Source organism: Thermobia domestica, chromosome 10 (assembly GCF_964235325.1).
Source record: "Thermobia domestica chromosome 10, izTheDome1.hap1.1, whole genome shotgun sequence".
NCBI classification, from domain to species: Eukaryota; Metazoa; Arthropoda; class Insecta; order Zygentoma; family Lepismatidae; genus Thermobia; species Thermobia domestica.
Genome location: NC_137463.1, coordinates 74,998,340 through 75,025,830, shown reverse-complemented (window position 1 = coordinate 75,025,830; position 27,491 = coordinate 74,998,340). Strand labels below are relative to the sequence as shown.

The following is a 27,491-nucleotide window of genomic DNA, read 5'->3' as shown; positions in this document are numbered from 1 at the left end:
TACCGTACATTTTCTAGCACGTCTAAACATGAAATTTTAATATTTTTGCAGCCTTCTCCTCATTCCCATTTTCATATACCGTACATTTTCTAGCATATCTAAACACGAATTGTTAATCTTTTTCAGCCTTCTTCTCATTCCCATTTTCATATACCATACATTTTCTAGCACATCGGAACACGAAATTTTAATCTTTTTGCAGCCTTCTCCTCATTCCCATTTTCATATACCGTACATTTTCTAGCACATCGAAACACGAAATTTTAATCTTTTTGTGGCCTTCTCCTCATTCCCATTTTCATATACCGTACATTTTTTAACACACCGAAACACGATATTTTAATCTTTTTGCAGCCTTCTTCTCATTTTCATTTTCATATATCGTACATTTTCTAGCATATCGAAACATGAAATTTTAATCTTTTTGCAGCTTTCTTCTCATTCCCATTTTCGTATACCGTACATTTTCTAACACACCGAAACACGAAATTTTAATCTTTTTGCAGCCTTCTTCTCATTCCTATTTTCATATACCGTACATTTTCTAACACACCGAAACACGAAATTCTAATCTTTTTGCAGCCTTCTCCTCATTCCCATTTTTATATACCGTACATTTTCTAGGAGATGGATAATCATGACTTTCCCTTCTTTCTACTCCAAAGAAAATTGTTACAAAATACACATTTTTTATAGATTCTGCGCACAAGAAAATTACAAAGCTTCCTTCCGACTGATTGGTAGCGTTCTTACCTTTATTAGGAATATTCGTAATTGATTCCCCTTGGAGGCTCATGATTAGGGTCAGGATTTTTAGGTGCGTACCTTTCTCAAAGCATTCTCATAAATTAGGCCTACACACTGTACCAAATGTTGTCTCCCAATGGGAATAAAGATAATTTTCTACCACTTTTCCCCTTTTTGGACTATTTTCACTTTAATCTGCCTCCGATCTCCTTTTTTTTTTCGCTTTTTCATTGCTACATCCTAAAGTCAAGAAAAAATCCAACAACTTCTCTTATTATCTTTAAACAACAAGTATTTTTTTAAAGACGAAATTTACAAGAATGCAGGCCCGTATCCAGGGAGGTTCTAGGGGGGCCGGGTTCCCCTAAATTTTTGCTGGCCCCTCTAAAATTTTCACGGTAGGCTTGCAAATGAACTATAATATGGTGATAAACTATAATATGGTTGGATCGACCCCCCTAACTTCAGCTAGGCCCCCTCTACATTTTTGGGCTGGCTACGGGCCTGCAAGAATGTAATACTGTTTTGTGTTCACCTTAAGGTTTTAGGTGTTTCATTTCGAAAGTATCTGAAATATGTCCCTTTCCAGCTCGTAAGCATGAAGACAGTAAATTACGTTCGGGAGAGCAGAGCCCCGACTAGCGGAGTAATTAACATTAGAAGCGAAAGCTAGAGGAAAGGCAGAACAAAACTGAACAACAGATTATCTCGCAGCTTGAAACAAGATGCTGTTACACCATTACAGTACGTCATGAGATATCGCCCACGAAGATAAGAGACTAAATTTCCTAAAACGCTTCTCGTTATGTTCGTTGTTTCGTTCTCGTTTATCAAGGCTTTCTGTTACACATTTTTAGTATTAGGTCTTAGTTCGCATCTTAAGCATGTCAAAGCTCAGAGCCCTAAGCTGACAGACTAGATATTTTGTTGCTCATGTCAAAAATACGCTGTCGTTGTTTCATTGTCTTTATTAATCACAAGTCACCAAGTCGTGTACTGTTAACATACAGGGTGTCTGGAATGGGACTACGGTTTTTAAAAGTGTATAGTTTTAATATGGTCAGAGATACAGAAGAAAAACAAACATGCATTTTAAAGGAGAACTCAAAAAGTTTATATGGTCTTACTTACAAGTAATTATAACTCAGTGTAACTCCATTTATGATATAATTAAATTGAAACAATAGTTTTTAAATTGCAATTAAATTGTACTACAGTAGTTTTCAAATCGGCAAATTAAATTCACAGTTTAACGCCCGATAGCGCAGGAAGTGATGTTTATCAGCGTCAGGCAGCCAAACGATAGTGCAAATAGCGACATCTAGTAGCGTAACTGTTTACTTCTAGGATTAATGTGTGCACAGACTGAAACGTTTGTCATAGGATTCACCCTTGGAAATAAAAGATGTCTGACATAGACCTGATCAATTTTACAACGTTTCTTCAACTCTTTCTCATAACCTTACTCCATAACACTTCCGGTTGAGAATCACAAAAACTTATTGTCGCAGGTTTCAATCTCATTCAGGGAACGAATGTTGTGTATTGTTACCTAATAATAATTTAAATGTTAGAGCCCTATTACATTAGGCCGGTGGCGCAACCATTGGTCGGAGGACGTGAGGAGGCATTGAAGCATAGAGAGCATACTGGTGACGCTACCAAGAAATCGGTGGATGGCTGGTGGACGAGCTCAGCAACTATCCGCGAAACCATTGGTGGCGCGGGACACACTTGGGCCATTATTCTTAACGTAGCGTATTACACTAGGCTTCTGGTGGCGCCACCAGTAACAGGTTCAAGAGCTGTTTGATCATCGGCTCTCGCTCTGTGACTCATCAGACCACAATATATTGTCACTCTGTGTAGTGTTGGTTGTTTCTCTTGATTCACGAGAAAATGACAACTGACAATGAAGGTGGTGACGGAAATGCAGTGAAGTTACAAATTTATTTCCAAGAACAAAAGATTAGACACTCGAAGCGTGTAGTATAGTCCTTTATCTTCCCTTAACATCAATATTGGGTGTATGTACACTTTCTTCGCCTCCTCTTTTTCACCAAGAGGACAAGAAGAAGCATGCTTTCACTTACTGAAGATATTTTCTCTTGAATATTCGTCTTGTTTTGGTTGCGCCACTGGTAGACGATACGCGAGAGTGTGGTTAAGCCACCAGTTGCACCACCGGTGGCGCAATCAGTGGCTTAATGTAATAGAGCCCTTAAGCGTGACCATTTAAATTTTTACACTGGACAAAAGGTACGTGAAGTTAAAACTATCCTCTGCAAGTCTTTTGAAACAAATTGTGAGTGTGGAAGATCATTTCTCTGTGGTGTTCCGAGAAAGGGAACAAGTCTAAATCGGCAATTTTAAGATTCAGACTTTTAAAGGATTTTGCTCATTTTTGTTAGTGAACTGTGCTGACAATAGAATGTATTTGAATACGAGTAGTTAAAATATAAATAATGGCGAACACCATTTTCCTATCCTATCATTCAAATCACTAACAAAATGGGTAAAGATTTTTAAAGGTCTTTATTTCAAAATTGAGATTTTAGATTTGTTCCCCTTTTTATAAAAAAAGGATGTATTGATTTTTCAATGAGCTGCAAACATTTCAAACATGACTTTTTGAAAACTAGTATTTTGCAGTATGCCCTAGTTTCAGTTGTTATAACTCTCACCATATGGGCACGTTTGTTCTCACGAAATCTGAAGGTGAAGCACTCTTCTTGATTTTAATTAGCGGATACTTGTAAGTGGAATGTTAATATATTTTTCGTAATTAATTATAAACAACATTCTCAAGGAGAGTTATCTAAAAGTTATGAAGCTGTTCAATATAACTTGCACAAGCAACGGGGGAGGAGGAGGTGGGTAAAAAAAGAAGTCGTATCTGTGTGATTTTATACTATAATCCACTTAATCGCATGATGACTGTACTGCTTGTTTTATTACATGTCTTGAGGAAAAGATTTTTCTCTGTGATTATACAGTCATTAGAATAAACAACTGCAAAGAGTTATATTGTCCTGAAACTTAATTGCTATTGTATCTTTCAAGACAAAGGAAAGGAATATTACTGACCTTTACTATTTTTATTCTTAGCAAATGAAGCTGTTCTGTTTACAGGAAACACGTTAGAAAAATTGAGTCAAAATTTGTATCAAACGTTAAAATTAATAGCACGGGAGTAAAAAATGTGAACTGTACTTTTCGCAAATTTGAAACCAAAGCTCAAAGTGTGCTACTAATAAATTCATTAAGGGGGCTGCAGGGAAAGATAGTAGTAATAGTAGTAGTAAAAAATACATACATAGACACAGGGTCTGGGACTCCCCTTCCCATCGATTTAAATGTTCTGTAGGGCTATTGTATTATTGTTAGATGTAATTAAGTCAACATAAGATGACGATATGTATTTGTAAGTCTTGGATTTTCTCCTCTGGTCAAAATTGAAAGGTCAGGGTCTGGTCTTTGCTTAGGAGTTCCTCCCGTTATTATAACTGACACTTTGCGTATATTTACTAAGAGAACAAAGAATTAGTGAACTGCTCCAATAATGTTGTTAGCCAAGGGTGCACATCCAAAAGGGCTTTACTACATTTTAAGGCAGTTGGGAAATTGATTCAAATAAGTATTAAAATATTATTCGAAAAATTACATATCCGAATAATTTTTCTGCTGTTATTCGAATATCCGTATTTAATATTTGAATTCTCTTCTAATAATGATTCATTATTCGAAAATAGTTATTCATTTTTTGAACATTCGAATAATGATTCAAATTATAACAACACTAATTTAAACCAGTTGGAAAGTTTCTTCCTTAAAAGAAGTAAGGAGTTGATTTTGAGTTTAACGTCCCTTTGAGCAGCGAGGCTATATGAGACGGGATCTACTGATTAACGTGGAATCCGAACCATATGAGCCCCCACCGAGAATCGAACCCGGGTCTGCCACGCCAAAGGTGCGTACGTTAACCGCTTAGCCACGAGGGAGCTCACGAATAAAGGAAAGAAAACATTAAAACCGCACAATTAATTCAAGAAAAATATCTTTTAGCCAAGGCCATAGCCAGAATATTGGGTGGAAGGTATTGTGTAGATCAGAATCATTGATTGTTTAAAAGTGATATTGCTTTTTCTAGTAGGGATGGGGGGTTGGTATCGGTAGACAAATTTAGAGCGGTATATCTTCATGAACTACGCATCCATTGAAGATAGACATACCTTTGTTAGCTCTACATTCTATCCAGAATAGAACAGTTAGATAAAACAGAGAAATCAAGATTGCTCCGAAATTTTGAGGAAAAATTGATACATGCGTTATTAAAAAGGAAGTAAAATAACTTAATATACAGGATACTGTACTTCTGGTTTTTAATTGAAGAGAAAAGCCTTATTCTAAAATATATGTTCTACATTACGTGGTTTGGTATCAGTTTATTATTATTATTATTATTATTATTATTATTATTATTATTATTATTATTATTATTATTATTATTATTATTAATAATAATAATAATAATAATAATAATAATAATAATAATAATAATAATAATAATAATAATAATAATAATAATAATAATAATAATGGTGAGAGTATAAAGTGGAAGAAAAAGACAAAAAGAAAAGCGTTTATTCTTTCACATTAACATAGATAATTGACAATTTAGATTTGTTGTGCTTTGGTTGTCTGGAGTTGGATATAAGCTAGGTGTTTTTCCTCTAGATAATTTATTGATATTCTGTATAATTGTAAAGTGATTACTATGTTTGATTTATTTATGATGTTTTCTCGGAAGTGAACATGTAAAAATTGAGGTAGGTTTGTGTTTTATCCTTGTTTAATTTAATTTAATTTTAAATTCATTATTCTTGTATTTCAAAAGGTTGAAAATGGTGCTCATTTTAAATAATTATTTATCGCGGTTACAAACGGTGGCTCCTCTGGGTACACCTAATATAGGGGAGCCATTCTAACAAAATTTAAAATTTTATGGCAACAGCATAAAAAGAGAATGTTTCATAAGGCTTCAGAAAGCTGTATAATTAGTACTTTAGACAAGCTTTTTTCCTTTAGTTTCTAGTGAAACTCATAACTTTCTACCGATGTCATTTCCCTCAATAGGTCCTGTTCTGCAGTTCCTGTTCCAGCTTATGGAGCCGTACTTACATTGGAAATTAATAGTAAAACATGGTAGAGAATTTTAAAAGAAATTCTGTCGATAGAACTAAAGAAAACTGAAAACAACTCAATCAACAAGATTTGAACTCTGTTCTTTCCTATTATATTGCTTGGCTCTTGACCCCCATTTTTTAAAGAGTCATATCTCTGAGTCTAAAAGTAAAGAACTGATTGTTTCTACCTGAATTGCCGCTTACGCTCTCGCCTTCGATGCGAGCGGTCCCAGGTTCGATTCACGGTGGGGTCCTCGGTCGAAAAAGTGTGAAAAGCTTTTTCAGGCCAGCCATCCTGAATGAGGTTTTCCTGTTTTTTTTTTTCATTCACACCAGCAAATGCCGGAGTGGTACCTAACATATAGGTCTCAGGCCGCTTCCTTCCTTCTTCAATCCTTTCTTCCTTGCTTTCCCCGGATAGTGTGTTCGCCGAGGGACTTCATCCCTCAAACAATTGACGGGCTAAATGGCCATAGGTGCGAGAGCCCAGAACTCTAAAATCCTAAAATCCTATCCTCTACCTGAATTGTGAACAAATCACTAAAAGCAAAAAGTATGAATAAACTCGAAAACATTTTCAAAATTTTTTTTTCTTAATCTTCAACTTAAACATAGCGACACCATAATGAAAAAAGAATAGTATATATATATATATATATATATATATATATATATATATATATATGTATATATATATATATATATATATATATATATATATATATATATATATATATATTACATGTTAGACAAAGAACTATCATTAGAGTAATATAAGTAAAATGTATATCAAGTGCGGTCAAAAAGAAACAACCATTTCTTTATATTTGATAACAATTCTGGGAAAACTGAATTTTTAAGTTTGAGGTCATAGAAATCGCAGTCTACTCACTATATAACAGGAACAAATAAACAAACAAACAAAACTATTGACTGTAAATAACGTATGTAATATTTGTCTATAATATTAGGGTGGGAGATGCTACTCCTCAAGGCATACACACTGATATCCATAACTCAATTTCGACCAAAAAGTGATATTTCACCTTTCTTTTCTGTGATATAGTTTCGATTAATTATGATATAAGCAATCATTTGTTGAGATCTCTGGTTACTGTTCAAAACTGCTGTGAGACAGATTAACGACATTATAATGCACAAGTTTATTTTGTTTTGTTTTGTTTTCTTTTTTTCTTTCCTTTTTTTTTTAAAAAAAAGTTCCGGTGTGTATTAGTCAAAAATTGTTCTTTTAATTTGCATTACTGGCTATTTCTAACTGCGTAACGCATTACTGGAGTGATAAGTCCTCGTTCTTTAAGAATATTAACATTTGCAATTACTATATCACACAGAAGAAAACACGTATGTGGCGTAGGTTACAGGTGTAAATCCTGTAGTTTTTGGATATAAGGTACAGCAAACGTTATATTTTATTCTTACTTTCTGTATAAGTGTTCCGAATAAACGTACTTTCCATAAAAAACGAAAGAACTGTATATAGACGGTCAGGATCTTATACAGGGTGTTTCAAAACAACACTGACAACATTTGTGAGGTGATTCCTGACATCAAGATAAGACAAAAAGTATAGACCAACTTGGGTGCACAAATGCTTCCTTTTGGAGTTATAGGCTGCCGAAAACATCAATAAATGAACTTCAAAGATCCATAGCTCCAAAACTATGAGACTTACCGTAGTCGGGTCAAGACTTCACTTAGGAACTAGTATGTGCCCTATCCAAATATCCAAGTTTCAGAATCCTGTGGTACTTCCGCAACGATTTTTATAGAGGCAGTTTGAGAGTACTTCAAATGATATGCCCGTAGCCAAACTCCCTCTATAAAAATTGCTTTGTGAGTACCTTAGGATTCTGAAATATGTATTTTTGAATAGCGCATACATTAGTTCCTAAGTGAAGTCTTGACCCGACTACGGTAGGTTCCATAGTTTTGGAGCTATGGACTTTTAAAGTTCATTTTTTCATATTTTTGACAGCCTATAACTCTGAAAGGAAGCATTTGTGCACTCAGATTAGTCTATACTTTTTGTCTTATCTTGGTGTCAGAAGTCACCTCCCAAACGTTGTCGGTGTTGTTTTGAAACACGCTGTATACAGGTAGTCGTATGTAACATATAACTGACGTATGTAATGTATGTATATGTGTGTAATATATAAAAGACTGTCAGATGTCATGATGTAACATCTATGGGCAATGCGTATATTAGCATATAGAGAACGTATGCTTCGTACTGATTTCTCTAGTAAACATAAGGATTCCGTATATTTGTACTATATACCACTATCCGGATAACGGAAAAGTGCAATCAAGGTAAATTATTGTGTATAGAGATTCGATGTTTGTATTTTTACGGGATATTAATTGTGTCTCGTTTCTGCAGAGTAATTACATAGATAATCAGGCTCGGACTGGCCAGTGCAGGAGGATCCCTGCCGGGGCCCTCTCTAAATATATATAAAATAATGAATATTGAATAACATGGAAAGTAACATAAAACATGTCTGCTGTGTTGGTGCATAGTTATTCGTAGTTTGTTCCATTCCCGGAGTTCGGTAGTCCCCAGCATTGAATGTAGTCTTGGGGTGTCATTATTAGAATGAACTAACAGTATTATAAATCCCTTTTTGGGGCCCTTTGTTTTGTCGAAGTAAGAATATATTTCAACAATATGAAGAATGGGATCCCAGTACCATATTGTCTAAATGTGCATTGGGGCCCCTTGAATGCCGAAATGAGACTGACTTTTACAAAGTTCTGCTGGCGCCCTATGTTAATCGTTTAACATATTATTGCAACGCCATATAGAAATAGAACCGGTTCTCACCCTGGGGCCCCATTCGAAAAATTGGAGGTACTCATTGGTGAAGTAAACACAGAGCTTTAAATGCAATCATTGATACCCACATTTATCAAGAGAAAGACCAAGATACAACAGGCTTCGAAAACAATCGCGTTATGACTTTTCTACTGTTCCTGAACGACGTTACAATCAGGAGACAGATTGATGCAAAAACGATGTGTCTAGCCCAGACCTTGTTGCATAAATGGCATGAATTCCAAACCATGGTGATGTGTGCTGTATACGATGCCCTATTCACAGTAACAACCCCAGTCTCAAATTTTTTACAGGCCCAAGCTCTGAATTACACTATTCCTTAAACTTTAGTAGCAAAATTACGTGAACAGCTACACGAGAAACTTCAACACCACGATGAAGAATTTGCAAAAGTATATGACAAAGCGAAAGACTATTGCAAAAGAAACGAATTTGCAATTAAAGAAATATTATACTGACAATGAGATTGAAGAAAAGATTGAATAGTGAAAAGTCATCTGATGAGAGAGACAAAAAGCACATCAGATTTCTTTAAAGTGAAACATTATTATGAGACTGAATTTAGCAGTAAACAGTGTGGAAGAAAGGTTTGAACCTCCTTCTGAATTACTTAAGGATTTGTGATTCCTAGATCCTAAATGTTTCAACGAAATAAAAGAACAACTTCTAGAGAACGCATTTACAGCACTTGCAACAAAGTTAAACTTCGTTATCTCGATAAGGCTCAACTACCAAAGGAACTTGCACAATTCGTAAAAATGTACGAAGCTTTATATGTTGGTGTCGCAAACTTAATAAATAAATAAATAAATAAATATAAATATAAATAAACATAAAAAAACTAACTACCAAACAGGGATGCATCGAATGAGATTTCACTAATGAAGACTGAAGAAAAGGAAGGGCAAGAAAGTGTGAAAACTGATAGAGCTTGTGGCACATGGTGGTCATGTGAAGTAGTTATTCTTTTTTACTTTATACAACAGACGAGTTCATTAAATGTACTCTATGTCGCCTATAAATATGCTTTAACATTACCATGGACACAAGTGTGCTGCAAACGAGTATTCTCAAAACTAATATTAATTAAAATATAATTGCTCTCTCTCCTGTCTCACAAGGGAAAATCTTATATTGATAGTAGCGTTGCCAAATCAAACAAAGTGCAATCGATAGAGAAGTGAAGAAAAGTGAGAAATACAAAGTTGTACGGGCCAACACGCAGAAACACAGGAGATACAGAGGAAAGAAGGATCTAGAATCATGTGAAGATAGCAATGCAAAAGGTACAGTGACACAGAAAGAACTTTAAAATGATTAAAGTAATCAAAATGATATTTACACAACAGTATAGTAAACAAACATTGTACCCACAGACATGCTCAATAACATCATATGTAATGCAGTGTTGCCAACTGAGCACAAAATGAAGTTTTGTTAAATGGAACGGAACACAAATTATAACATCTAGAAAATCTAATTAGGAGTAGAACTATACCTGTGAAGTCGTGATGTACAGTGTTGCTAACATTTGAAGATAGGCCTATATGAATTCCTATATGAATATCGGATGTAGAAGAGAACATACAGTACACGATTCTAACTAGTTAAAACCAAAATATGAGACCACAAACAATAATATAATCACTGAAGCACGAAAATAAGGGACGAAGCACAGTGTAGAAGTAGGTTTCCCAACTGGAAAATCATAGTAGTATCAAACACAACACACAAAACTGAAATGATGCATGTGGATTGACAATTGATTAGCAGGCTCACGTTTCTGATGCACGTAATATTGTATCATCTCACACATTATTGGTAGTCAATTTTTCAGTGTTGCTGTTGATAAAGCGCTCCGCAGTGTATTGGTAATGTATGTACTCTTCTACATCCGAAATTCATGTAGGAATTCATATAGGCCTATTTTCAAATGTTGGTAACACGGTACATCATGACTTCACAGGTATGGTTCTAATCATAATTAGATTTTCTACATGCTATAATTTGTGTTCCGTGCCATTTAACAAAACTTCATTTTGTGCTCAGTTGGCAACACTGCATTACGTATGATGTTATTGAGCATGTCTGTGGGTACAATGTTTGCTTACTATACTGTTGAGTAAATATCATTTTGATTACTTTAATCATTTTGAAGTTCTTTCTGTGTCACTGTACCTTTTGCATGTCTATCTTCACATGATTCTAGATTCTTCTTTCCTCTGTATCTCCTGTGTTTTTGGGTGTCGGTCCGTAAAACTTTGGATTTCTCACTTTTCTTCACTCCTCTATCGATTGCACATTGTTTGATTTGGCAATGCTACTATCAATATAAGACGTTCCCTTGTCAGAACATATTGGAAACGTTTATGTTAATCAGCATGGAATATAATGTCTCGGGTATTATCGATGTTGAAAAGGTGTTAGAAGTGCTCTGTGAATCTTCCATAGAACTGGAGAGGTTCCGCTGTTAACTTAGAGAGTGGTTAGCTTTTTATGTTTCCTTTAACTTTGAGTCTACCAGCAGTGCCGTAGTATGATTTAATAATATCTTTAATACTTACAAGAAACTATATACCGTACCTGTGTGTTTATAACAGCTTTTGGTTTCCTAGAGACATATAGACTATAAATAAAATATGGTACACATATACATTAGGAAACATAAGGTAAAATCTTAAAATGTTTCAACATATAATTGAAGGCGTTTGTGCATCCATTGAAACAACAATCGTGAAGCAACCACTTCATCTTCGTGTTACAACTCGATCTGTGAGTATTAACTCTAATTTAGGTTATATTGATAAAGTTTTAGTTAGCATTTTATCAAACCCCATTGGAAATAGAGTGTTATTACAAGTAGAATAAAAAAAAATTAAGAAGTTGAAACTTAGTATACTTTGTGTGGCTCCTGCATGCTACATCGGAAGAGAAGATGGGGCCTCCAAGTAAAGGCTCCTGCCGGAGCCCTATACCCCCAGTCCGAGACTGCATAAATAAATTATAAATTACAGGCCTCATTTACCTATAAAGTATTTTAGAATTGCACTGTACGTGCTCTTGGTTTTATGTTAGTGGAGGTGGAGTAATAAGAAATATTTTTCGGGTTCGACGGTAATTAAGACTTTAGTGTCTATTGTAACGCTTTGTTTCCATTCTGGTAATTATGAAATACTTAAATTAGAAACAGTTTTTCACATGTTCCCAATAGATATTGTAAAATAGGCATTGTCTTATAGCAATAAAATATTGTTGTTTGGTGTTACATTTTAACATTTGTAGCATTCTTTGTTTCTTTAATTGTATGCTATTTTTATGTAGCTAATTAAGCGTAATCATTATTAAGAGCATATTGATTATTCTCTTATATTTGAAATGTATTTGACAAAATAGACTTCAGCTAAATAGTTTCTTATACTATGCGTGTATGCTTTTAAGTAACTGCGTAATTATTTTATTGTTCTCTTAAAGAGAAAAAACTATTTCTTAGTAGCTATGATGTACTTAGTTTGTCAGTGAAACTCATACAATAGCGAACTATACACGCTGTAATTAACAGAATACAAATGTGTCATGCCTGGGAAAAGTGAGAGAAGTCAACACACTGGAAAATTCACATTTACAATACGCTTTGGCATTGAGTCATATCTAACTTGTAAATGTTTATTTCGTAAAGGACACCCTCATAGTTCTCGTATAGTTTTTTAAAACTATACCTACAACGTCTGAGAGATGATTCCTAACACCAAGATAATAATAATAATAATAATAATAATAATAATAATAATAATAATAATAATAATAATAATAATAATAATAATAATAATAATAATAATAATAATAATAATAATATTCATATATACATAGGTAGAAAAGTGCGTAGTTTCATAACTAGGGCTGTCCAAAAGCATGGAAAAGCTACATTGCAACACACATTGTTTCGAAAATGACAAACTGTGGAGTGGCATCCATATCAATGTAAAGGAAGTCACACATATGCCACCCAAAAATGCATATTTCAGCAATGTACGCAAGAGATTTCCTACAGGACATAATTCATAGATACGCATTCAACAGAATTCTCAGATATGTTCTAACTTAAAAGTGGGACCAAAGTAGGCAACAAGGAGTGAATACGTAATGCGTCAGCGGGAAGTCTCGCCTGTTGTACTCATAACGCTTCGTACTACAGTTTACTTGTGGAAACAATACTCTCTCTCTCTCTCTCTAAAAATAAAATACCTTACCTCCAGTTACAGGGGAATAAATCAAATAAGAACGGGAAGGTAAAACGAAAAAGTTAATAAAGAGATAGAGAGAGGGAATAGAGTATAAGTGGCAGCAGCGTCTGCTGTATAATAAGTCCTGAAGATACAGGCAACAGCAGGAGGAAGTGGAGGCCTAAAAATCAAACAAATAAACAAAACAGAACAAAACGAACAAACAAACACATACTCTCTCTCTCTCTCTTCTCAAGTCGTATTTGCCACTAAAATTGGGCCTTAGTTCAAAAAACTTTCATATTTTCATACCTACAAACTCCACCTCAATGAAACTGCTTAAATATATAAGACTTAGATATGTACCTTTGAGATATCTTTCATGCAGATGCCTCAACCAGGGTTCCCGATAGGAGTGCCCTAGTTTAAATTTAAAAATAATAATAATAAAAAAAAGATCTGAAATATTTCCCCCCAGTTTCTGTCGAATTTATAGGTCCGTGTCACATACATATGAGTTCATATAAAAAGATTACTTCTTTCTAAAAGTAATGATGACAAAATTAAAACTGAAACCTGACCAAAGCAAACCACTTTTAATAAATAATAGTGTTACGTTATTGAAACTATAACACTATTATTTATTAAAAATGATTTGCTTTGGTCATACTTTAGTTTTAAACAAGGGAAAATAGTTCCAAAGCTAAGAATGAATGTCATTCATAATGATGATGATGTATGAACCATGAATCTAAGGCATAAGAGCATGAGTAGTAATAGGGATGCCCATCTCTCCCAATTTACCATTCTCTCCCTCCATAAAAGTAGTAGAGGAAACAGGAGTTTGTCATGACAAAATCAAGATAACTAAACCTTTCTCCTAAAACCTGCCTGTAGGCATCTCTGAGCAGTAACTTTTTAAGTAAAATATTTCTGATTCAAAATGTTGCATTTGATACAGTATTTACCTAAGTCCATATCATTTCATTAGTTCATAAGAACTATGACACTATGAATTCCAGATTATAATTTTGCTTTATGCTTTACAATTTGAAAAAAAAATGAAAATGACTGAGTTGTAACTTACAAAATTCAACTTTTAAAAAAGATTTTATTCACAATGTTAAGTTCAAATCTGTGTGTCAAAAGAAACAAAATGTCATATTTTGTTAATTATTGTGGTGGGAAAAACCTTATATCCATTCCACAAGGAGATTGCTTAAACCTGACTGGAATATTCTTGCCAGAAATGAGGAAAACCGGAGAGTAAATTTTGCAATTGAAATGTGACTAGTAACTTTCTCCTGAGATATTCTCAAGACTGACCTAAAAGAAGGACCAGAGCAGAATCATACATGATTATTTTCTTATTGTTCACGTAGTTGTTTACACTGATTTAATTGATTTGTACTATCGTCTTTTGTCTACAGGAAAGTTATATAGATAAGTTTAAAATTGGATCTATCTGAATGGGATGTATATGATGTAAGTCCTTTGTAGCTAGTGATTTACTCTGAATTGTTCGGACAGGAAAATTTCAAACACTTTTTCTTTTTTCTTTTTATTAAATCCTATTCGGAAAATATATAATCATATTCAGCTTCAATCAGTAGTGCTCATCTGTCGAAGTCCTTGATAGAAATCCCTCAAAAATGTATAACTTTCCACCCACCTCAAGTGCTTCCCTCGAAAATGATAATGCGTTATTACATTGAGCATATCAACGACATTATGCTGTATCTCTTCTTTTTAAATAGAATCACTCTATATCAGCTTACGCCTCCTCCACAATTTTATCATTTCAATCAAAAGAGAACGTCCTCTCAGGTATGACAATTATTTTAAAATACTATTATTCATGCTAAGTTCTTTATGAGATGTGGACCTTCTGATTAACGTGGAATCCGAACCACAAGAGCTCCCGCCGCGAATCGAACCCTGGCGTGGGAGACCCGGGTTCGATTTCCGGCGGGAGCTCATGTGGTTCGGATTTCACGTTAATCAGTAGGTTTCATATAGCTGCTGAAAGGGACGCTAAAAAAAATAAATAAATAAAAAATTCAGAGCTAGAGTTCTTAAGACCAATAATTAAAGTTCAATTGTTCCATTTTTAATCAAAATATTCGCCCAAGATCTAATAGGCGCAACTTGCGCCCTAAAACCCGCCTGTGGCCACCCCTGTCTTCGATTACCAAATAACTTACGATTAAATAAGACATAGAAATGTTTTCCTCGAGGAAATTTGATACCAAAATGTAAAAGTACTGGATATTTATATCTCTAGAAGTTACCATACGAACAGGGCCGGATTTCCCAATAGGCCCGGTAGGCCCGGGCCTATGGGCGCAATCTCCCAGGGAGCGCACGGCCGAGAGAGAAAAAATTAAAAATATCTAGAAATAAAAATAAATAGCCATAACTTAACATATTTTTTTGAACTGATTAAAAAAGAATCAGGCTAATAAAGTATTCTGATTTTGAAGTTCATTGGAACAAATAATTGTTGGTAAAGTTAATCAATCTTTTGTTAATACATTAACGATACTTTGTTAAGCCCAGAACCAAGTAAATTCCTCAAAAAAACTTGCAATGATAAAATTGCATCGTGGAGTGGTGTTTAAGCAATTGGCATATAGGCCTGATATAATTTTTTAATAAAGGGTTTTAGGAAAGTAACTTTAACCAGACTAGGGGGCGGAAAAATTATTGGACCTAGGGCGCCAAAATGCTAAATCCGGCCCTGCATACGAAACATGCGCAACATTTAAATGCCTCAGGTAAAGATTATTCATGTATTAAACTAAATGAAATAATTACTGCAGATTGACCAGATAGTATAAATTCCAATATAATTTCGCTTTCATATAAAATTGATGAAATTGTTGATTCAAGCAATGTGCAAAATAAAGTAGACAACGTAGTTCGTACGTATAAATATAGATAAAAATGTAGACTAATGCCTAATGTTGATGAAATAGCCTTGATGGGATTGTTTAATACAGAAGACAAATAATAACTTAAAGCATAAAGCTGCATGTCGTAATAGTGACGTTTTAGTGCAGGAACAAATTAACAGTAATATTAGTAATATATCTTACCCAGTAATCGAAGTAACTGAAATAGATAAAAAGACGATACACCTGAAGAAATCTTTAAATAATACCAAAATACGATGTTTAACACAACAACCAAACAAAGTTAGAAATCCCTCTTGCAAATTAAGTAATGGTGACCTTTTGTGTGCGAGTTATATAAGTAGATGGTAAAAATCTTAAACATGATCCGAATTTTAATTTAAACATTAATAATCAACGAAAGACGACAATATTTTAAAATATAAAGCAACCACCAAAGAAATACAACAATAAACCTTCTACTAATAAAAATAATACAACCACACTCTTTTATCAAATAATACAACCACACTTTTAGAGGGGTTTTACAACAGATAAACAACTCCCCTTAGTAGTACAAGATTAAATGATTCCCCTTATCCCCATATTCAAATCTCTCTCTCTCTCTCTCTCAATGTCGTTCGCCACCACAAACTTAGATTAGACATATAAATTTAGAACTCTAGACAGTAACTTGTATTTCTTCCGATTATACTCCAGGTAATACTGTCTTTTTGAGAAGAAACTTGTTCGGAAACAGTTTCTCAAGTGCGGCAGTCATTTATGTTTAGTTAACTTGTAAGTCTGATAAATACATTATAACACTTGATTCAAAAATCGCTCCAGACGAATTTTTTTCTATATGGAAGAATATATTACGTCACGGCGAGAGCGGCAGAAGGAATTGAAAACTAAACGTAACTAATCAAATCACTCGAGAATGTAAGTTGGGTTGCCTATGCACTTGCAAAACAGCATTGTAGTAATTTCAATGGCAAAATCTTGTATCAATTTTTGTGGTGCGGTCTGTACTTATATGAATTGTACCCTGAAAAAAATGTGCATGTCCTAGGCTATATGAATGCTAAATTTCATTGACGTATGTTCAGTAGGCATGAAGATGTAAAAGTTTCTCGACATTGAAAAATCAGAAAGAAAAACAAGGAAACACTTAGGGAAATCCTACTGCTCTAAATGAGTTAGATTCATGACTCGTATATAATTGTCTTCCGAATGAATCAATTATCGCATGTGTCAACGATTCACAAATTCGGAAGAAGTAATTTGTTGAAATTACCCGTAGTTTTTTTTTTTTTTTTTAATTTGGGCGACCCTATCAGGATCCCACAGTCAGTAGGTACATACATAAAAAGTACTCCGAAAATTCTGCGTGGCCTAGGATAAATAGAATGTTAATATGTTTATTTAGCAAGTTTCATTGAAATACGATTAGTAGTTACGAATATATAGAAGATTCTCAAACCAAGAACAATAATTATTAAAGCAAAAATGAACTTTGAGAGGGGGGGGACGAGGAAGACCAATAGACAGAGTCAGAGTGAGTCAGAGTGCTTTCGTATGAAAATTGTAGCCCGTAACCTCATGTGTAAGATATATTTGCGTAACCCGTACTAACAATCTAGGTACCTAATTAAGGGCATGCATTTCAGTTAAAGGGTACCTTCTATCACTGATTTTAAAAGAGTTAAGATGTTTTGGGTTGACATCTAAAGTTCTTTGACTTCACCAGAAGTCAAACTTCTGAGACGTTCTCTAATCATTCGACTACATAAAAAACCTAGTCTTTTTAAATAAGAACTATCTGAAATACTCCTCTCTTCGCACGGAAAGAATAGGTTTACGAAATGTATTTGAATCCTTTCTCCTCTTAAGACAAGCATCTCAATGAAAATGTAATGACAAAAAAAAAAAAAAATCGTAATGTTATTTCTTTCCCACAATTCACACCCTGTCTCCACCATACCGATAGGGGTGAACTTGCACTTTAATAGCATTGAGACTGCTACTATTCATCTCAGTGACCCCGGAAACTATGGATAGAACACTAGTATCGGTCATTTTCGATTATTTTTACACGTCACGCCCTTCTCAACCTCATCCCTTATCCCAATGGGGGATGAATTTGGACGTAAGCAGCATCTGGAGTGTCACTACTCATCACAGCCACCCCGAAAACTGTGAATTAGACACTAATATCGGTCGTTTTCGGTTATTTTTACGTGTCACTACTTTTCTACCCCTCACCCTCATGCCGAAAATTGTAAATGCAACATCACCAGAACAAAAACACAAATAAAATATTTTGAGTAATTAAAATAAGACTATTTTCAGTAATCGACTTTTTAAAAACTTAAATAATAAATAAAAGTTATCTGATTAGCACAATATGTCCATTATCAAGCGGACAAATATGAATTATTAACGTTCATTTTTGCTTCAGTTCGAAAAATTTCCAGTTCAAATCCCCTATATGACTATATAGTACAAACAGTACAATTAATATCTGACTGAATTTCTTCCAAACATTTCCACTCCTATTGTTAATTTTCCTGTATCAAATGAACAGTCAGTGAGTCAGTGAGAGTAGCATAGAAAACAGTAGAAAAATTACAGGGAAAATGGTTATTATTCTGTATCTCGTGAGAAATCTTACTTTCAGGCGCTTTGATTTAAAAATCCCGTCACAACATCAAGCATCTAGAAATTACGTTTCACCGAATAAATCTTCCCATCTCATAGCAGTGTTGAAGTGGAATACAGTATGAAAGGGAAACATTCCTTTTAATCTATCAATATCTATAAAAGCAAATGTGAATTTGCGTATTACCTTATTACGCAATAACTACTGAGGCAATTAATATGACATTTGACATGATTATCAATCTCAGAACATAGTGAATCACCTATCTCTTTTTCTTCTCATCTATATTAAATAAAGAAAAAAGCTGAAACAAGTGTTTAATCATTTTAAATGAAAAGTCCAAATATGCCAAGTTTCATAACTAAAATCCTTAAGGAATTCCGAGATATGAACATCTCATTGTACTAATTGTAACCCTTTATATCATCCCTTCCACATCAAATTTCCAAAAACTTTTTCTTCTTTCTAGGTCAAGGGTATCTTGTAGGGGTGGCCAAAATTTTCCGGAATCGGAAATTTCACTTTCCAGATTTTGGAAAAATTTCGGACTTCAGAGATATTCCGGAATTCGGAAAATCTTGAATTTAGAAAATTCCGGAATTTTTCCGAAATCGGAATATTCTAAATTCCGGGTTGTTTCCGAATTCCTAAATTTTCCCGAAATCGGAATTTTCAAATTCCGGAACTTTTCGAATTCCGGGATTTTTCCGATTTTACTCTCCAGATTCCGGAAAGTAAAAATTCCGGAATTGGCCATCCCTAGTATCTTGTTGTTTAATGAGTGTTAAAAAGTGTAAAGATTTTGTGATTTAGAATCTATGCCTTATTTAACATTGAGTTTATGATGAAAGTGAGCTAGTACATTAAAGTAGAGTCAGAATCACTAGACAAGCTTATACAAAAGACATTATGCACCCATCAGGATTTAAACTTGTGACTACACGGATCCAAAGCGAGCACTTTTGTCATGATGGTAGGAATTCTAAGTGTAAAGTAAAATGCCCCATGATATTTTAAAATAAGTGAAGTAGAAAGTAGGTACAATTGAAGTAGAAATGTGAATAAAAATTATTATATTTCAATTATAGAAGCGAACTTTCATGCAGGAGCCTTGACCAGAGAATACAATGATGTGTCGGGGTCACGCTATGACTTGGATAAGAAAAAAATACAAAGGATGCATAATCACGCAATCTTTTATCTTCACTTATAGTAGTAGCAGTAGTACGATACCAATTGTTGAGATTGAATTTTTTGCAATAGCAGTGTGAAGAGTGTAAAAGAAACGTATAAAATATGAGGACTTCAATTGACTGAAGTAGGTTAAGTAAAGTCGAAACCAGCTGACGAAGACAATATCTCAGTACGGGGGAACGTTGGTGAAAGTGTCTTTTACTTTCGGCATCATAGAATTTCTCCTCTCTTTTAAGAGTTAATCGGTGTACGTGTATGTACTTTAATGATATGCAGAAATGGATAGAAACACAGTACAGATGATGTTTCTTTTGTCACTTTAAGCTTTCAAGACTTTGAAGATGTTTGAAGTGTTTGCAAACCAAATTCTAATCTACAGTAGTACGTCACGCATATATGTAATACTGTCTCGATAGCAATTCCACTTTTCTCTTTTAGTGTAAAGATTTGCTCATTCGTAGTTAAATATAACTGGCTATATCAGAAGTGAACCTACTGTATAGTTTAATGTCAGTAGCATTCACTTGAGCTCTCTTCTATCAAAGGCCTTTAGCCACGAGGAAGTGAAGTATGTGTACGAAGGAAAAATTTAGAAAGATAATCTACTGTTAATACTTAATATTGAACATTGAAGAGGAAAGTGTATGGATAGTAGGCTAATAGTAGTGAGAAGGAGGACACCGCGACGGATCTACCTGTATTTGTCACAAGGCCAATAGTCAGCGAGGCAAAAGAGCGTTGCCCTGGTCAATTTTCCCGCTTCCTGTAAATTATGCACAATTTACGTATATCTATCTATCTATCTATCTATCTATCTATCTATCTATCTATCTATCTATCTATCTATCTATCTATCTATCTATCTATCTATCTATCTATATATATATATATATATATAATGTCTGCAATACTTGAAATTACGGACTAAAGGTACGGATTATCTTCCTAAGCTTTTTGTTTCCTCTCTCTCTAAATGTTTCTGCTTACCACAGTCCTGTTTGTGTTAGAAAATAGGGAACTTTGATTTAAAATAAACCCTACAAATATTGAATATTATATTTGCTTGATTCCCAAATGCTGTTGAAGCTCCTGGGCAAGACAGCCATTCAACATAAAAAGTTGTACAGTACCTTACTTATTCTAAGGCGCTAGCGTTATATTAACAGATTTTCTGTTTTGTCAAGTAGGAGTGAGTCTAGGGGCCCGTTTCGTGACGCTTACATATTTTACAAGTACTCTTTATAGGTTATAGAGTGTTATATAGCAAAAACCTCGAACAATCAAGCAAAAGTATCTAAGAAACGTTTTGTTAAAACCACCAAACAGTATATAATCAAAATACCCATTAAAGAACTTCTTAAATGTTCTGTAAATAGCACACGAAATGTATGACGTAACACCGATAGACAGAAATAAAAACGAGATATAAGAGCTCACAACCCACTGGAAATGGTTGCATTAAGCAATCCCTCAACTTAGAAATGAAATCTTTAAGTTTTACGTCCCACGAATATGCCGGCCAAACTAAAGAAGACGGTGATGATGAGAAATGAGTGAAATGAAGAAAGTGGGAGGAAACGGGAGAACCCCAAGGAAACCCACGCACACGGTGTTTGCCCACCACATAGCTCACTTAGCGCGAGCTGGGATCGAACCAGGGACCCCATGCACCAGAGGTGAACGCTCTACCACTGAGCCACTGTGGCCCTTCCCCAACTTAGAGAAGTCCTAAAGAAGAATAACTTCGAAGACTCTTCATGATTTTCTTCCCGGTGGGGACACTCGGTCGAAAAAAAAGTGTAACAGCTTTTTCAGGCCAGCCATCTTGAGTAAGGTTCTTCCTCGGTTTCCCTCATTCACAAGGGCGTCCATGTTGTAGTTTCCAAGGGGGGCAAGTATAAGCGACGTTTCAAAAATAGTTTCAAATTTTGCTATAACTAATGTAAAAATTCTATTGGATTTTCGATATTTTGAAGTACAATTTTCTCTAGGGGCGAGCGCCCCACCTTGCACCTTCTGATGGGCGCCCTTGCTCATTCACAACAGGCAAATCCCGAGATGGTATCTAACATACAGGTCCCAGGCCGCTTTCTTTCTTCTCCAATCCTTTCTTAGTTCCCTTTCATCGGATAGTGTCATCATCGCCGAGAGACGTGTCATCATCCCTCATATACGTGACGGGCTAAATGGCAATAGATGCCAACAGCTCAGAAATCTAAATCCTAATCCTAACCCTAATCTTGATTTTCGTGTTCGATTAGATACTATATTATAGCTTAAATTCGTTATTTGGTTTTAAAAAGGAACTAATATAGAAGAGCGCTCTCTCGCTTGCTATACTATTAGCGTTCGCGCCTTCAGTGCGAGGGTCCCAGGTTTGTATTTGGGGCTTCAGAACTAATCTCCCCCTTCTAAATTTGAGAAATAAATACAATTTAATGACTAATATACTAATAAAAATCATGGGAAAATGAAATCTTTCAATTTAACGTCCCACGATTACGCCTGTTAGGCTAAGGGACACAGATAATTAAGGCAAGTGAATGATGGTGAAAGAATTTGTGGAATGAAAATGTGGGAGAAAACGGGAGTATCCCAAGAAAATACACGGACACGCTGTTGTCCACCACAAACTTGGCAGAGAATTGAACCAGGGACCTTACGCACCAGAGGCATTTGCTCTACCACTGAGCCATTGTGCCCCTCATAAAAAAATGAAATAAAAAAATGTTCCCCCTCCTCCCCAAAGCAAAATCTATAATGACGCTGCTGGCTTGATTCCCAGTGGCATGTGGTTAGGATTTCACAATAAACTGTTAGGTCCATGACTCATATAGCCTCGGCGCTAAAAGGGACGCTAAATCCATCTAAACAACCAATTTGCGTAATATAAGATGGCACATACATAAATTGATGAATATTATATCTTAAGTAACTTTTATTTACTGGAAGTATTATTGAACTAATTAAATTATTTTGCTTTGCTTTGTTTTCCAGTAAGTGGTGTGTCTCGTTGACTAAAACACTGGCACGAGGCTTGTGGCAAGAAAGAGACCTGAATATAAGGTATTTACATAAAAAGGAGCGCAAGCGGACATATCCTGTATCCACTGCTACAATTAATGCTTTTTCCCGAATCTCTGGCATACATTAACAAATTGATTGGATCAGATAAACAAAAAAATTGTATGATATACGTAAATATTCTGCAATAATGAATTTGCAAACAGTTAAGGATTGTGATATTTTCAAGAGACGTATTGAAATTTTGATCTTAAAACTCCCTGTGTAATTCAGTCTCACCAAGCACCATAGTAAAACATTATTGTTGTATATGGCAGTAAAAAGAAAGAAAAAATGCAAATGTCGTGTTATAAACAATGTTTCACGTGGTATTCACCGTTATTTCTAGTACTTACAAGACAGCAGAAGAATTGTCCCCGAGGCAAGCCACACGACTGTCAGTTGTTTTTGAGCCATATCTGCACTTCCACTGTCACTTTATCTTTGACGATCCATTGAAACATGCATTACAGGAAGCACGGGGCCGTAGCAGGCCCATTCAGAACACCACTAATTAAATCTCACAGATGAAAGGGAAGCAGAAGTCTTTCCGTAATTTCTTCTGTAACGTCATAAGCATACTCACTCAGTCGCTTACTCACTGAAGGCTGCTGCTCAGGCGCTCACTTGATGAATACCAAGGAAGGCCGCCTCACAGAAATTGGGTCATTCGGTCACTCCTTCTCAGCAACAGAAATACCTGTAAATCCCTTTACTTTTAGTTGTTGCGCCAGACCAAAAAGAAAGAGTTAATCTTTTAGAGGCTAATTATTTGTAGATATTTTGTGTAATGGCGACTATTATTTACTTGAAAAGAAAAAATAATTGTGAAGAATTGAAAGTGAATCAGCTGGAGAAACTTTCCAAATAAACCAGATATCTTTTCTTGAATGAGAGGCTCAATGGTGCACTTTCCAATACGCAGAAACTCCCACGGAAAGACTTAAACAGTATATATATTATGAGAGAAGGAGACATATTTTTCCTCTTTTGTGAAAATTGTCCATTGCTTGTCCGCAATATTCTTTCAGATTTCTTCTTTTATATAGTTTTAAGCTGTCGAAACAGTTTTAAGCTGTATATTCTTGGTATTGTTTTAAGCATGAATTACTCTACTTTTAAACAATTTAGAGTGACAGTAACGGCATTGAAACAGTGGTATAATAAAGGTGAACTATCATTAGGATATACGTATTAAGGTGTTGACATTTGTCAACATGCCTTGTTAAGAGACTTGTTGTATCAAATGAAATACATAAGTATTCCAAAGCATTAACCGAACACTCTGTTACATGCTACAGAATTAAGAAAATTTTGCGAAATTGATTAATACATTATCGCAAAAAATTGGCCATTACTAGGAACTTATTTTCCACGAATTACCAGTCTCTATGCACTATATAGTCCTCCGCTAACCTGACATAAGGAATGCTTTGGCAGCACAGACAGTAGACCCAATAGTGGGAAACAGAAGGATAGCAAACTTCCAACGTTGGCTCTACGTTGTAATTGGCCGCTTTGTCAATCATTTGCCAAACAATTCACTTGCCAATGTTGTCCTATAAGTTGTAATTGGCCGCTTTACCGAGCATTTGCCAACCAATTCAATTGTCAAGGTAATTCCTACGAAAGGATTTAAATTAAAATTGGGAGTGCAAGGTCATAATTGTCAGATAAATGGGGGTATATTGCTGATTGGCCGACATGCACTTTAAATTATGTTGAGCCAATGCATATTTCAACTTTTTTTTTTTTTTTTTTTTTTTTTGCAATTCGCTATTTCCAAACATACCGATCAATAGCCTGCATGGGACCTACGATCTTCTCACTCTTCTACTTTCTAACAAACTTTCGGACACTAGCAACAAGATATCCTTGTTACCGTTATCAGTAACATATAGCTTGTATAGAATATTGTCCATGGGACGAAATTTTTTCCTTTTATCATTCATTTCTCATCGTCTCCTTTAGCCTAAAGGACACAATAGTGGGTCGTAAATGAATAATAGGTTGATGCCAAGGTGATTTGAGGGCACTGGTTCCAGGAGGCCATAAATTTGTTCTTACCTTTGGCTCGATTATGGATAGTTATATCACATTTTTGTCGCGATATATTGTTTCTCCCGAAAATGTACCAATGGGAGCCGAGCACCATATGTGATGCTCATGGTCTCACAGTAATTTGTGACAATGAGCATCATATATAATGCTCAAGAACCTGGATAGGTTAGTAATTTGTGTTATTCAACATGAGCATCATCTATGGTGCTCATGGCCCCACAGAGAAATAATGTGAGCACCACATATGATGCGCATGGCAGTCAACCTGTAATATATTTTCGAGAAAAATATGAATACAGTGAAACCTCTGAATAACCATCACCAATGGGACATGAAGGAGAGGCATCGTTACAGAGATTGCACAAATTTAGATTACTCAGAGCTCATGTGGTAATCGAATGTAATTTTAAGTAAATATCGAAATACTATACTCACTGTCAATGTTCGAATTACTGGGAGAATGAGAGAGTTTTTTTTTTTTTTTTTAACTTCTTAATGGCCTTTTCAACCTCTTCCATACTTATAGTAGAAGGAACAAACGCGTCCAATAAATCATACTTTAATGCTAGTTGTAGAACATTATATTTAGCCCGCGTTTACTTGTAAGTTGATTGAAAATAAGATGCGATAAAATTGACATGAGATGAAAATATCTGCATCCGTATTAGGAAGTTAAAAAATAATTTAAAAATAAAAACTATTGATGAAATTAAACTGACAAAGAAATTGAACCTAACTATATATATAAAAAACAAATATCAATTGAAGGTATGTAGAACATCATTGTGAACATTTCTGTCTGTTCCGAGTATAACGCAGAAGACATACCCGAATGGTTACAGACATACTGTAGGCGGATCCAGGTCCCCTCCTCCCCAGTGGCAGAAGCACCATTGCTGCAAAAGCTTGGTGAGAGCGAAAACTGAGAATGTTTCACCAAACCTTCCCCTCACCGCCCCCCCAGGAGTCCATCCTGGTTCCACACTTGGTTATTAACAGAGAGATTCCACGAATCTCGGATTTCAAATTATGAGTGTTGATGAAATTATTCATAGCGTAGTGAGTCTCAGCAAACGAATGAAGAAAATAACAATGTGGCTTCAATTGAACCTGAAAAGTGAGACATTGGCTGCTTTGATATCGATCAATGTTGCCACACATGGTACAATTGTGCCAAATTCAGCCCTTTTTGTCATTCATCAGCCCGTTGGTACCACGCTGACATTTTCAGCCCTTTTTGTGAAAAAGTTGGTACAATTCTACCCAATTCAGCACCATTTAACATATACTTGTCACATTTTCAAAAGTGTCAGTAAGACTTTTCCTACATCTCACGTTACAGTACTTATACCATTGTGACTTAAAATTATTAATAATGTGTTGTGATGTCTTTCAGGGAAGGTTCTAGGACCCTGGACCGGTTTTACATTTTCTACAAATGTCAGTTTACTTACCTTATATTCTATTATCCTCCTTCGATCTTGAAATACGCGAGAATAAGGTGGATAATTATACTTTATTATTTTATATTAACGTACTGTTTACACACGAACTCGGAGATGATTGATTTGTTTTATATATATATTTTTTATATATATGGCCAGAATGCCATTTTGGTTTATTTCACTTTGAAATAAAGGCGCGTTTGATTTTTTTTACAATTCATACCGAAGATGATAACCGTTTTCCTAGTGGCGGATCTAACCTGGGGCCGGGGGCCTAGTACCTCATTTTTTAGGTGACAAAAATAATTTAAGCTATTACATATATATTTTTGAAAGTTTATAGTAAACTCATGATATAACTACTTATCATAGCCTGGGTTCTGCCTGGCCCCCGTTTTTACCTTCTACCTAGGTAGATCCGCCACTGCGTTTTCCCTTTTAATTTGCGGCCTCTGTTATATTTCCTACATGTGAGAAAAGTTTCATTTACTTCCACGGTTTTTCAAGGCCCTATTTTTTGGATGTCTTTGAAAAGTAATTTTTAAAAAGAGTAGTTTCTTGATTTGTACTCTTGGAAGAGGGGGGGGGGAGTGTTCTAGAATTTTACCTCTTTTAGTTTCGTGTTATGGAGCCATGCATTACACTGGTATAAAATAATGAACTCAGCCCTTTTTGTTCCAATTTGGTACTATTTTTCAGCCCGCTCCAGAGCTAAGACTGTGGCAACACTGATATCGATATTATTTTGATATTGCAAATGGCTGGAATGGCAGCCTGAAGGCGACCACATACTGCTTCTTTCCGTCAAGCGTTCACTGGACTTAGCAGCAGGTAAACGAGTGTATGGTAATACAATTAACTTTGTGGGACATGTTCTTCTAACACCTCCAGAAGTAGCTATATAAGCACGTACTATTGTAACGATTAAAAAAATATTTGTAGTAAAACTGATCTTATTTTAAACATATAATAGATCTACCCTTTTATTAAACAAAAGCGAGTTTAGGTTATTTGAACCGGTCATTGTTGAAAGGGGATATGTGCATTGTATTTCAAATACAACATATCCCCTTTTAACAATGGCCAATTCCATTTTCATCTCATACCTAAATTCATAACGTATGTTGCTGATTGCTTCAATTATACGGATTGCGTCCAGGTG

The 27,491-nt window shown here is 35.1% G+C and overlaps 1 protein-coding gene across 1 annotated transcript in view; it reads right to left on the bottom strand.

The window, feature by feature from the left end:
• The window catches only part of snsl (snustorr snarlik), a 65,689-nt gene extending 42,036 nt beyond the window's left edge, over positions 1 to 23,653 (bottom strand). The window contains exon 1 of the mRNA XM_081728139.1: positions 23,180 to 23,653. Coding sequence (XP_081584265.1) covers positions 23,180 to 23,240 — 61 coding nt within the window. The 5' untranslated portion in view covers positions 23,241 to 23,653. The remainder of the gene's footprint in view (positions 1 to 23,179) is intronic.
• Positions 23,654 to 27,491: the final 3,838 nt, after the last annotated feature.